Source organism: Oryza brachyantha, chromosome 6 (genome assembly GCF_000231095.2).
Source record: "Oryza brachyantha chromosome 6, ObraRS2, whole genome shotgun sequence".
NCBI classification, from domain to species: Eukaryota; Viridiplantae; Streptophyta; class Magnoliopsida; order Poales; family Poaceae; genus Oryza; species Oryza brachyantha.
This window is the reverse complement of record NC_023168.2, coordinates 19933844-19944495: the sequence shown is the minus strand read 5'-3', so window position 1 is coordinate 19944495 and position 10652 is coordinate 19933844. Positions and strand designations below refer to the sequence as shown.

General features: G+C 42.6%; 2 protein-coding genes and 5 non-coding genes across 7 annotated transcripts; 2 read left to right on the top strand and 5 right to left on the bottom strand.

Moving 5' to 3' along the window:
- Positions 1 to 867: 867 nt before the first annotated feature.
- On the top strand, positions 868 to 4701 carry LOC102713647 (calcium homeostasis endoplasmic reticulum protein). Its single transcript, XM_015838198.2, has 3 exons — positions 868 to 1920; positions 2740 to 3005; positions 3561 to 4701. The coding sequence occupies exons 1-3, from the start codon at positions 986 to 988 to the stop codon at positions 4295 to 4297; spliced, it is 1938 nt and encodes a 645-aa protein (XP_015693684.2). The 5' UTR covers positions 868 to 985; the 3' UTR covers positions 4298 to 4701.
- A 1135-nt stretch (positions 4702 to 5836) lies between these two features.
- On the top strand, positions 5837 to 7111 carry LOC107304450 (vegetative cell wall protein gp1-like). Its single transcript, XM_015838538.2, has 3 exons — positions 5837 to 6629; positions 6726 to 6808; positions 6915 to 7111. Exons 1-2 carry the CDS (start codon positions 5873 to 5875, stop codon positions 6782 to 6784), a joined length of 816 nt encoding a protein of 271 aa, XP_015694024.1. The 5' UTR covers positions 5837 to 5872; the 3' UTR covers positions 6785 to 6808; positions 6915 to 7111.
- A 1201-nt stretch (positions 7112 to 8312) lies between these two features.
- On the bottom strand, positions 8313 to 8405 carry LOC121054838. Its single transcript, XR_005812122.1, has one exon. It is a non-coding gene; the product is annotated as a small nucleolar RNA snoR20a (small nucleolar RNA).
- Positions 8406 to 8492: 87 nt separating this feature from the next.
- LOC121054828 lies at positions 8493 to 8586 on the bottom strand. Its single transcript, XR_005812112.1, has one exon. It is a non-coding gene; the product is annotated as a small nucleolar RNA R38 (small nucleolar RNA).
- A 218-nt stretch (positions 8587 to 8804) lies between these two features.
- LOC121054840 lies at positions 8805 to 8940 on the bottom strand. The gene has a single exon (XR_005812124.1). It is a non-coding gene; the product is annotated as a small nucleolar RNA snoR80 (small nucleolar RNA).
- An 87-nt stretch (positions 8941 to 9027) lies between these two features.
- On the bottom strand, positions 9028 to 9126 carry LOC121054831. The gene has a single exon (XR_005812115.1). It is a non-coding gene; the product is annotated as a small nucleolar RNA Z157/R69/R10 (small nucleolar RNA).
- A 74-nt stretch (positions 9127 to 9200) lies between these two features.
- Positions 9201 to 9298, bottom strand: LOC121054832. Its single transcript, XR_005812116.1, has one exon. It is a non-coding gene; the product is annotated as a small nucleolar RNA Z157/R69/R10 (small nucleolar RNA).
- Positions 9299 to 10652: the final 1354 nt, after the last annotated feature.

Sequence of the window (10652 nt, the reverse complement as noted above, 5' to 3'; positions counted from 1 at the left end):
TTCTACTTGTGGAACACTGGGAGATGAACATAGCTACTTCTACTTGACTACCCAGCTTCTCGTCAAGGTTCATATATAGGCCAATAACCTAGACATATAAAAATTATATATACTAATTAATAGATAAATTTAGATAAGAAAGAAAAAATCTTACAATAAGAGGTATTGGGTATGCCTTACCATTTACTTTTGGTTTTAGCCTCGCAGGCCTCAGTATTCTTGTTTTAAATATTTAATTTTACTCTATATACTTAGGTCTGAAGCTCCCAATATCAAGGGCCAAGAGTCATCGTAATCTTATATTTTACATTTATTATTACAAGCTATGGTTCCAGTGCCATTTTAAACATGAAGGAATATTTATATGCCTACGCCGTTTTATGTTATAAATTTTTTGGCTATGTCTGTATTTATATATTGTTTAATATTATATATACATGTAATTTATTGTCAACAATATTAATCTAGACAATATTAAAGTTTACATCATGAATGGAAGTGTCAAAATATACTACACACCCACAACAGGACCAGGATTCTTTTAAAAAAGAACTATAGAAAGTTCTAAGTTTAAGGTTGTAGATTTTATTTAGTACAAATTCATAATACAACTAGGGTTATTTTTAGAAGCTAGGGATGATTGTCTGGGTGTTTCATGAAAAAAACCAAAATACATATTTATGAATAAAAGAAATAATTTTTGATAAATATTTTATATACGTATTTTTAGTGGGTGAAAAATAAACTTCGGTGAAAAACCCTTAAAATTACCTTCAAATTTAAGTTGAAAAATATAAATTTTGATTTATAAACTTAAAAAATGGAGTGTTTAGTAACCAGGGCTGTTTGTGTAATTTCATCCAAAGAAAAGGGTACAAGCTCGAGCTATCTCAGAGTCTCGGGAATCCTCTCCCCTCCGCCGCCGCCGCCATCACCGGCGCTCCGAGCCATACCTCCCTCCCTCCCCTCCAGACCCGGCCCTCTCATGGACCGGCAAGCCCAGGACTACGCAGCCGCGGCCATGGCGTACGCGCAGGCGCAGCAGCAACAGCAGCAGCAACCTCCTCCGCAGTACGGCTTCCACCCTCAGGCGCCGCCGCCGCAGTACCCGCACCACCCGCACGCCGCGCCGCCCTTCGGCGCGCCGCTCCCGCAGTACGCGCCCTACCCGCGCGCCATGCCGGCCCAGCAGCTCTACCCGCACCTCCCGCCGCACCAGCAGGCTCCCCCCTTCGCGGCGCACCCGTCGCACGCCATGCCGTCGCCCTCCCCGCCGCCGCCGCACCCCTACATGCACCCGCCGCCGTTCGACTCCGCGCCTCCCCCGGCCGCCCCGCCCCCGTCCGACCCGGAGCTCCAGAAGCGCATCGACAAGGTCGTCGAGTACATCGCGAAGAACGGGCCGGAGTTCGAGGTCGTGATCCGTGACAAGCAGCACGACAACCCGGACTACGCCTTCATCTTCGGCGGGGAAGGCCACGCCTACTACAGGTACAAGCTCTGGGTCTCGCCGCGGCCGCCGGTGGCGCCGTACCCTCCCGGATCAATGCACATGATGCCGCCGCTAGGTCCGATGATGCGGGGGCCGCCGCCGATGCACCAGCCGGGTTACCCGACGTTCTACGACCAGCACCAGCAGCATTTTGCTGCTCACGGCCATGGCGAGTATGACGCCGCGCCGCAATCCTTCAAGGGCCTCTCCGGCCCGCTTCCGGTGGATGTCGCAGCTGAGCTGCACGAGGTGCTTACCAATCTCAATGGCACCAAGGAGTCGATAAAGGGTGCCAAGACATGGTTCATGCAAAGATCACCATTTGCGCCGGCTCTGGCTGAAGCTCTTAAGGATAGAGTGTTTGCTCTAGAGGATTCAGAGAGGCAGCTCCACATTATTTTCCTGGTTAATGATATTCTTTTCGAAAGGTACGGCTTCGATTGAACATATGCTTTTGTATAGAAACCGTTACTATCATGCCTTACTGCCCTTTTGTGAAGGACATAGTTCTTCAGTCGATCTATTTCTCTGCTTATGTGAAATGAAGGCGAACTGTATGATGTGATTAACTGTATAAATCACGTACTCAAAGGGAAAAAAAAACAATTCCTTGGTTCGCCTGTTCCTGCTCTGAAGATATCTAGTTGCCTAATATTTAGCAAGTCCCTTTTCGTTGCTAGTTAGGACTACCTTTTTAATTATTTGTCCCTGCCAAGTCTTTAGGCATTTTTGGTCCTTCAAAAACTTTGTGATGAACTGTGGTTTGTCCCTAATAGATGTGTGATGTGCTTTATCTAAAAGTCAATTCTATTTTAGCTTGTGCTTATAGGCCATATGGCCCATATCCATTTGTCAGGAGGGTCGTAAACTCATAATCAGACGTTAGCTTCTATGTAATGTAAATTAGCATTAGAATAACTCGATTCATCAAAGCGATTGCAAAATCAGCTCATTGCAAGCAACAGTGTTGAAGTCGGCATTTGAGGATAAAATACAAATGCAATGCATGGATTAAAAATGATAGCTTGATGATGTTATTTCTGCTATATGCTGTAAGTGTTCGATAATATGTAATATGAATCAAATAAAGTAGATCGATATGATTCCTATCACTCATCATACTGTTTTGTTGATACTTCCTGTGCATTTGATCTGGAGAAACTAATTAGTGTCATGAGCACATGACCTTCGATTGTTTGTTTTAATATATTCCTAGTGCTTTCCTGAGGATGTTCCATTTTCTGCAGCTTACAAAGACGAAGTAATGCTCGGGACCTTGACAATGAGGCTTTGGCTTTTAGATCTGTGCTGGGATCTATGCTTGCCAGGATATATAGCAATCCACAGAGCAAAGATGATAATCAGATGCGCCTTGAGAAAATCCTGCAGTTCTGGGGTTCAAAGGAAGTTTATGACCAGGAGACCATCGCTAACCTTGAAAGAGACATGAAAGGTGGGGTATCATATCCTTTGCAACCACGGCATGTTTCACCAGATCCATCAGCATTTTCAGGTGTGTCCTCTATCCATCTTTGTTAGTATTTATATTTGTACCTGTTGTCTACGTTGGCCACGTTGGCCAGCACTTTTTTTTTCTCATATGAGTTTGGAAAATTTTGAGGTGTTAGTTTTGACATAAGGTTTTTCCTTTTTTTTTTTTGCTATTTCCTTGCTTTGATCAGATAACTGTCATGACTATTATGTTTACAGGTTAATGCCAAACAATAGAAACTTTATAAGTTGGTACGTTTGAAATATATAGGCAGTTCACTGCATTTCACCTTGGGCAATTCAGCTGTTAAGATGTACAGTATGTTTGAACTATGCTATTGCCTTACCTACGAAGTTCACTCTCAAATCAACTACTAACTTCTTGATTGTTTCTATTTTCCTAATTAATCTACTGTACAAACTGATTCTTTACATTTTCCTAATTAAACCATTCTACAAATTAATTCTCTGTTGTTACAACTTACATCATCTTTTTGCAATACTAATTTTTAATCTGTACACAATGGACCTTTTGCTTTTGGAGGTAAACCTAAATACAGTGATGATATCATTTCAGGATCAGTGCAGCAGCCCTCGAAATGGTCCTCAGATCCACAGGAGGAGCATCCTGTTTCTATTCCACCCCAACCAGTGCCTCCTGCACAATTTCCAATAAACCAACTTCCAGCTGGTGTTTACCCTCCTGTAGGTCAAACTGCATTTCCAGGATCTTTGCCAGTTCAAACCCCCACTGTGCTTCCTCAAACCGCTGTTACTCCCGCTACCACAAATGATCCAAATCCACCTCCTTATCCACTATTCCCCCCTGGTTTGATTCCAGGAATGGTGCGAAAGATGCAAATTGGGAGTGGAGTGCCATACTCCCCCTTGAGTCCACTTGACATCCCTACCATGATTCCACCATCCACTATTCCAGAGTCTGAGATCCTTGAACGTGTATCGAAGTTCTTTAAGGAGATTGGGGAGGTAAACCCATCGGAAGGGCCAATGAAGCAAAGTGAGCCTGATGATTATGATAACTACGACAGGGACAACTATGAGAGGGACCTTCCTGCTCGTAAGGGTGGTGCATGTATTCCGCCACCGCCCAACTTGCTTGTAAACCCTGAGACTGGGATGCGGGCAGACGGTTCGGTTGATAGTAAACCAGGGTCAACCGGTCGATTGGGTCTTGGAGCTTCTGCTGACCCAAATGAGATTGGCCAGTATGATGATGTCTATTCTTCATATCGCAAACAGAGGAGCAGTACATACCACTCTTCCATCAGTGCTCGCTCTACAGTGCCAAAGTAAACGGCAGAAGCCTCATGAACCACCTTTCATCTGCTGTGGTTGAGATTGGCTGTATTACTGTACTTAGTGAACAGAATTGACTTATCAAATGATTGTACCATGCAACTGTGTATTATCAGTAGCAGAAAATGATGTCTCTTTCAGTATCTTCTTGTAGGCGGTGTTTTGATCAAGCTGATTTTGTTGGTGTTTCTAGTTCAGACTTCAGATTTGGAGTTGAGTTGATATTCTTTCCTAGCTTCCATAGTCCTAAAATGTGGCTTCAGCATTGGGGCTGGATTGCTGCTCAGAATATGTTTTCTCATGTACAAAAAACTTGTATCCTAGTGAGGTTAGGCCTTTTCATCAAAGGATATTTTCATACCGTACTTTAATTTCCACGACTAAATTCAAATACATATCAGTTGTCAAAGCTGCATACTGACTACCTAAAATAAAATTCTTCCTAGAATTCTGATCAGAAGTATGAGCTCCAGTCTTCACCACGCATATGCCGTAAGCCCGTAAAATGCATATCATATCCAAATAATGAGATGCCACTTTAATTTATTTATTCATATCAGCTCTCGACAATGACAAGGAATACTTTGCGGTTTATCTTGAAAAAAAGAAGTTTTATGTTCTCAATATAAGCATAAATTCTAAACTATTACTAATTAATCCCTCCATTCCAAAGTAAATAAATCTGTCACTTTTTACTTACAATGACTTTTCGTCTTATTTAATTTTTTTTGCGATTAACATTTTTATTTTTATTAGATGATAAATCATGAATAATATTTTAAGCGTGACTATTTTTTTAATTTCTTAAAAAAAATTTAAATAAAACGGATGGTCAACCGCTGTAAAGGGAAACTGAAAGTTTGTCTTATCCAGGTTGGAGGGAGTATTTACCACTACGAGATATATTATTTCCTCGAGCAAGCAAAACCAGGGACAGAACTTCATACTGTTGGACTCGTTGAAATTCTTCAGCGTTGTCCTGAATTCAGATTATTATTACGAACTGAAGTGTCAGCTTCGGACTTCACGATGCATATGTGCCGTGACGATGGCATTCTCCTATTTGTGATGTAAACAACGTCAAACTTTCGAAATCTGGCTATTTTTATCTGAAAAAAAGTGGATAGTTTCATGTACCTGAGATTGTCAGGACTCGGTATTGAACGCTTCACCAGAATCTCTTGCAGCCAAAAGAGACCACGTTGGACTCGTCAGTTCTTTGGATTTACGTATCCCTGCTTAATTACGTACGGAAAAAAATCTAAACTACAATCACGTTATCTCATTATTAACTTACAAGAACACTTAAAAATAAAATCTGCTTCACGTATTTACTGGCTTAATGACGTATGAAACTTGATCCAGATTCCAGAATCCAGTCCCATCACATGAATGTTCAACTGAAATCTTCTCCACGATTGAAAATTAATCCAGAGTCCAATCTTATTACACGAAGAATCAAAACTCCAAATCTCTACACGAGGATCGCTATAAATTGCGAGGGATTCCTCGTTGCTCAATCAGCCAAGGCGCAACACCACACCTGACCCTGGCCAAGCCACGACGAGAGAGATGGCGCCGTCGTCCAAGCTCACCGCCCTCTTCTTCGCCTTCGCCCTCGTGGCGGCGACGCTGGCGCCGCCCGCGGACGCGAGGGTCCGAGGCTTCAACCAGGAAGCTGCTTCCGAGCCGGCCGTTGCCGGGGAATCCAAAATTGCCACCGGAGGCCCGGGACTCCTCGGCATACTGTTCCCGTTCCTGATGTTCCCGTTCCTTGGCGGCGGAGGCGGTGCCGGTGCTCCGCCGTCGGCTGGCGGGTTCCCGATCCCTGCGGCTGGCTCGTCGGGGTCGTCTGGGTCTGGCTTCCAGTTCCCGTTTCCTCTGCCTCTCCCGCACCCTAGCTCGCCCGGAGCTCCGCCGTCCACTGGTTCTGGCTTCCCGTTCCCGATGCCGTTCCCGTTCCCGTTCCAGCAACCTAGCTCGCCGGGAACCCCACCGTCTCAACCATCGCCCGCCTCCCCCAGCTCGCCGTCGTCGAGCGCGCCGCCGCCATCGCCGGCGCCGGAGCAGCCAAAGGAGTGCTTGACGCCAATGATGTCGATGATGCCATGCGCGGAGTACCTGACGAACAGCACAATGCAGACGCCGCCGGCGACCTGCTGCGAGGGGTTCAAGTCCCTGGCGAACAAGGCGGCCATCTGCCTGTGCCACGGCATCAACGGCGACCTGAGCAAGCTCCTCCCCCTGCCCTTGGACCTCATGAAGATGATGACGCTCCCCAACACCTGCCGCGCCACGGTTCCTCTTCAGACCTTCTCCTTGTGCAACAGTATGCTCATTAACCATGCTTATTATTATTTATTTTTACTGCATTGTTTGTTCGAAGAGATTGATTAATGTAATTAATCTGGTGACGATTTGACAGCGCCTGCTGTGCCGCCATTGATGCCTCCGAGCCCTTCAGCTCCAGCACCTGCTAATTAACACCCCGTCGTCGTAGATCTTCAGGTATATTCATATTCGAAACTTTATATGAATTTTGAACAATCTGTCAAATTTCGTGGTCTGATTCTCATGCAGCACGTACCTGTCCTTCTGATTTTGTTTTCGGCAGGTGTTGACCGTAGTCTATCTGCTGCTTCACCACAGCAGGCCGTCGTAATCGTCTTTATCTTTGGATGTCAGTAAATGTTAGTCTAGGGTTTTAGGAGTTGATAAATGTTAGTTTAGGGTTTTAGGATGTGAGTAAGACATTATAGATTAAGTACATTCTATGTATTTTTTGTGGTACATGGAAAATATCAAATAAATAATGTTTAGTGAATTTGGATTTTTCTCACGTGCTATACTGATAATATAATTAATGATCTTCTGCCGTTGTTCGTTCAAAAAAGGACCTAGGCCTCATTCGTTTCCTTTCTGCTTAATTAACTTACCTCTCGTTTCGCGCATTTATATATTTTTTAATATTTTTCTATAGAAAAATAATTTTAAAAAAAATCATATTAATTTATTTTATATTTTTTAATAATTAATAATTAATTAATTATATACGTTTTCTGCGGCCCTGTAGATAGTGTAAGGTACGATCCACGTATATTTTTTTCGGTTGGAATAAACATGTTTATTAGTTCAGTGAAAGGTTGGCCCCTCAATAAATTATACATATAAAGGCTCATAATAATTTCCGACCGTACGCCAATGCAATCATCCATCCCGCAAGTTGATTAATTTTTCAACCAACGAACAAAGTAGCTTTCATCTGCAGATATTAAAAAAGGGCAATTTTTTTAAAAGGATGTCATTGATGGATTAGTGAAGTTTGTCTTGTTAGTAAGAAATCAAATAGGTTGGGGTAGTGCGAATTTCGGTTTGAAAGCAAAATAAAGGCTCACATTAGAACTCTTCGCAATCTGAACGATCCAATCTTATTTTAGAATACAATGGAGACAGTTCTTTTTTGCACGGCCTCCGTGCGCAGACTCAATCTTAAGATAGCCTAAAGCTCAATCCAGAGCATCCGATCGATCCAATGACCGGGATGGGCAATTTAATGTATTTTCAAGGATAAAAACAACAATCCTAAGACCTATAAATAGAGGTGAAAGGCTAAAATTTCAAATATAAACTCGACATTCCACCTCTATTTATAAACCTAAAATGACTAGTTTCGCATTTGAATAAATTAAATTAACTTCAAAACATAACCCATACATAACCCATCTCAGCCATGATACTTGCTCTGGATTAAGCCACATAGTCATTTATCAGATCTGCCGCAGGGGATCCACAAGCCACAAAAGATCCATGCCTTCAGTTTTACCAGCCACAGAAGATGCACAGAATCAAGTCCATTCTCCGTTGTTCACTTGCTGCAACAATCGCCAATGTTGCCCGAGGACAGCATTACCATCTATTTGCTAATATGACAATATGACCACTGATAAGCGAAGACAGCAAACAGCAAAGACAAAACCATGCAAGCAAAAGAACATAACAAACCGTTGGAAAGGCCTCAGACCGTCCTAGTTCATGAGTAATATCAACACGATTCTGGCTAACAACAATGTGCGCCAGTTTCTGAAACCATCAAGTCATCAATGGCCTAATTTCCATTAATTCAAAACGAAGAAAATGGTTTACTACCCTGCAAACCTAGGGTACAATGACACGTGAAAAATAGATTCAACGCTAATGTGTCAGATTCTTAAGTTTTCTCAGCACCCTTATCAAAGGAATCAGACAGGGATAACTGTATTTTACTTGTGATTTCGTCATCCACATCTGAAATAAAAGCACCACACATAAAATTTATACAAAACCGGAGCAAAACTTCAAAAAAAATCTAAAGATTATACAACTAGGAATCTATCAGATCTTCCTATTCAATATGAAAGAACTGTCATGGTACGCCACAATCCACAGATTTGGCGCTTTCCCTTTCAAATGTTTCGCATCACGTAGATCCCCAAAAGACAACTTACAGAGAAAAAGTGTGTTATGCAAATATATGTGGCGTTTCCAGGATTAGACTGGCACCAAGAACGCCATCAATCAGGATATGACCACACATCAGAAGAATATCATCTGGCGTCCGAGCCATTATACCGTGAGGAACTGTGAAGTCCTCCGGAATTGGTAATGGACGCATCCAATGAAGAGATCTGAGATCCCATCGAGGGGTAAACACCAACCTAATCTACGAGCAACAGCTTGATTCGCGAGATCTGGAAGCTCAGACAGCCAAGGGTTTGGTCTTCAGCTACCCCAGAGTAGCAGTATCAGAAACTCTAGTCCAAATAAAAATTGCTCATCACCGCTCCAAAATCTCAAATCAGCTGTTGCAAACCAAAAACACTAACAATCTTAACCTCAGATGCTTTCGCTGCAATCAGATAGAACGGGAGGCTCAGACAGCCAAGGGTTTGGTCTTCAAATACTACCGAGGTAGTATCAGAAACTCTAGTCCACAAAAAATTTGCTCATCACCGCTCCAACATCTCAAATCCAATATCGCAACGAGCAGCTAAGGTAAATCCAGCCATCGCAATGAAAAAAGTAAGAGAAATCAAATCGAAAATCAGAGCGAGATTCTGACGAAAAGAGATCGCAAACGGTAGGAGATGAGGGATACAGGGCATGTCGGAGGAGCTGTGCGATTCTACTGCGGCTCGGCGGCTCTCGCAGGATTTTATAGAGAGGGACAGCGTTTCTAGGGTTTCTTCGCGGGGGAAACGCAGATGGGCCAGGCCCACGTAGAAAATAGGGCGTAGGCATGGTCCCGGCCCATTAACCCTCGGGCGATTGCAAATAGAACAAGTTCACTTGAGGCCCCTTAACTGGGAGCGAGTTCGATTTTCGTCCCTGACCACAGTGTCACGTACAATAGGTAACTGTCAAAATCATTGCATAATAAATCCTAAGGCAGTTTGAGCAATGATTTCGACTAACGTGGCATCCGCGTGGTTGGTCTGACTTGATCATCGTCCTACGTGGCATTGAAAGCAAAATTTATTTTTTTTTAGAAAAAATGTGCGTCCCTGTATTGATACGCTTCACCAAATCGACTTTCCCATTCTTCAGTGAATTCGTGTGCACAGATAAGAGAAGGGATGAGGTGGAGGAAGTGGGGCCCACCGATATGTGAGTCTCACTATTTTTTAATTTTATTATTTGACTGCCACGTGGGCCCACATATTTTTTTTGTTTTTAAATTATTAAATTTTTCTTTAATTATTAAATTTTTCTTCAAGTGTCACGTCATGATGAGTAACGAGTCAAACTAACCATATAGAAGCCACGTCAGCCAAAGTCACCGTCCAAACCGCCTTAGGACTTATTTTACATCGGTTTTGACAGTTGAGGGACCCGTTATATCTGATTTTTTGGTTGGAGGACCAAAATCAGATTCGTTGATAGAACAAGGGACCTCATATGAACGTAGTTCATTGCAAATTCACAGGATGGGCCTTTTTGGATTCTACCCTACCAATTCATCAGTGTCAAGACTTTGACAAATTTTAGCACTGCCAAAGAATTAGTAGGTAATACGGTATTTCATATATGATTATATTTGGTTGCTACTAATACATAGCCAAAATATAAATTTGTGGTGAAGAATGTTACAGGTTAACGTCGTATCTATTATGAGTATTACTAATACATTGGCTTTTAAACAAAAGCATTATGATACCGCAACGCTAGCACGGATATATTGCTAGTTATTTGAGTAGCAATCCAAATAGGCCATATACAGGCGGGTAAACAAACAGCTTGTTGTATAAAATAGTTTTTTTTTTTTACTTTATGGCATTCTCTTCGTTGGTGTACTCCTAAATGCATCACCTTTTTC

Coding starts and splice junctions, on each gene's coding strand:
- LOC102713647 (XM_015838198.2), top strand. CDS start 986: ATGGACCGGCAAGCCCAGGACTACGCAGCCGCGGCCATGGCGTACGCG. Junction 1,921..2,739: donor AATGATATTCTTTTCGAAAG/GTACGGCTTCGA, acceptor CATTTTCTGCAG/CTTACAAAGACGAAGTAATG. Junction 3,006..3,560: donor AGATCCATCAGCATTTTCAG/GTGTGTCCTCTA, acceptor ATATCATTTCAG/GATCAGTGCAGCAGCCCTCG.
- LOC107304450 (XM_015838538.2), top strand. CDS start 5,873: ATGGCGCCGTCGTCCAAGCTCACCGCCCTCTTCTTCGCCTTCGCCCTC. Junction 6,630..6,725: donor GACCTTCTCCTTGTGCAACA/GTATGCTCATTA, acceptor ACGATTTGACAG/CGCCTGCTGTGCCGCCATTG.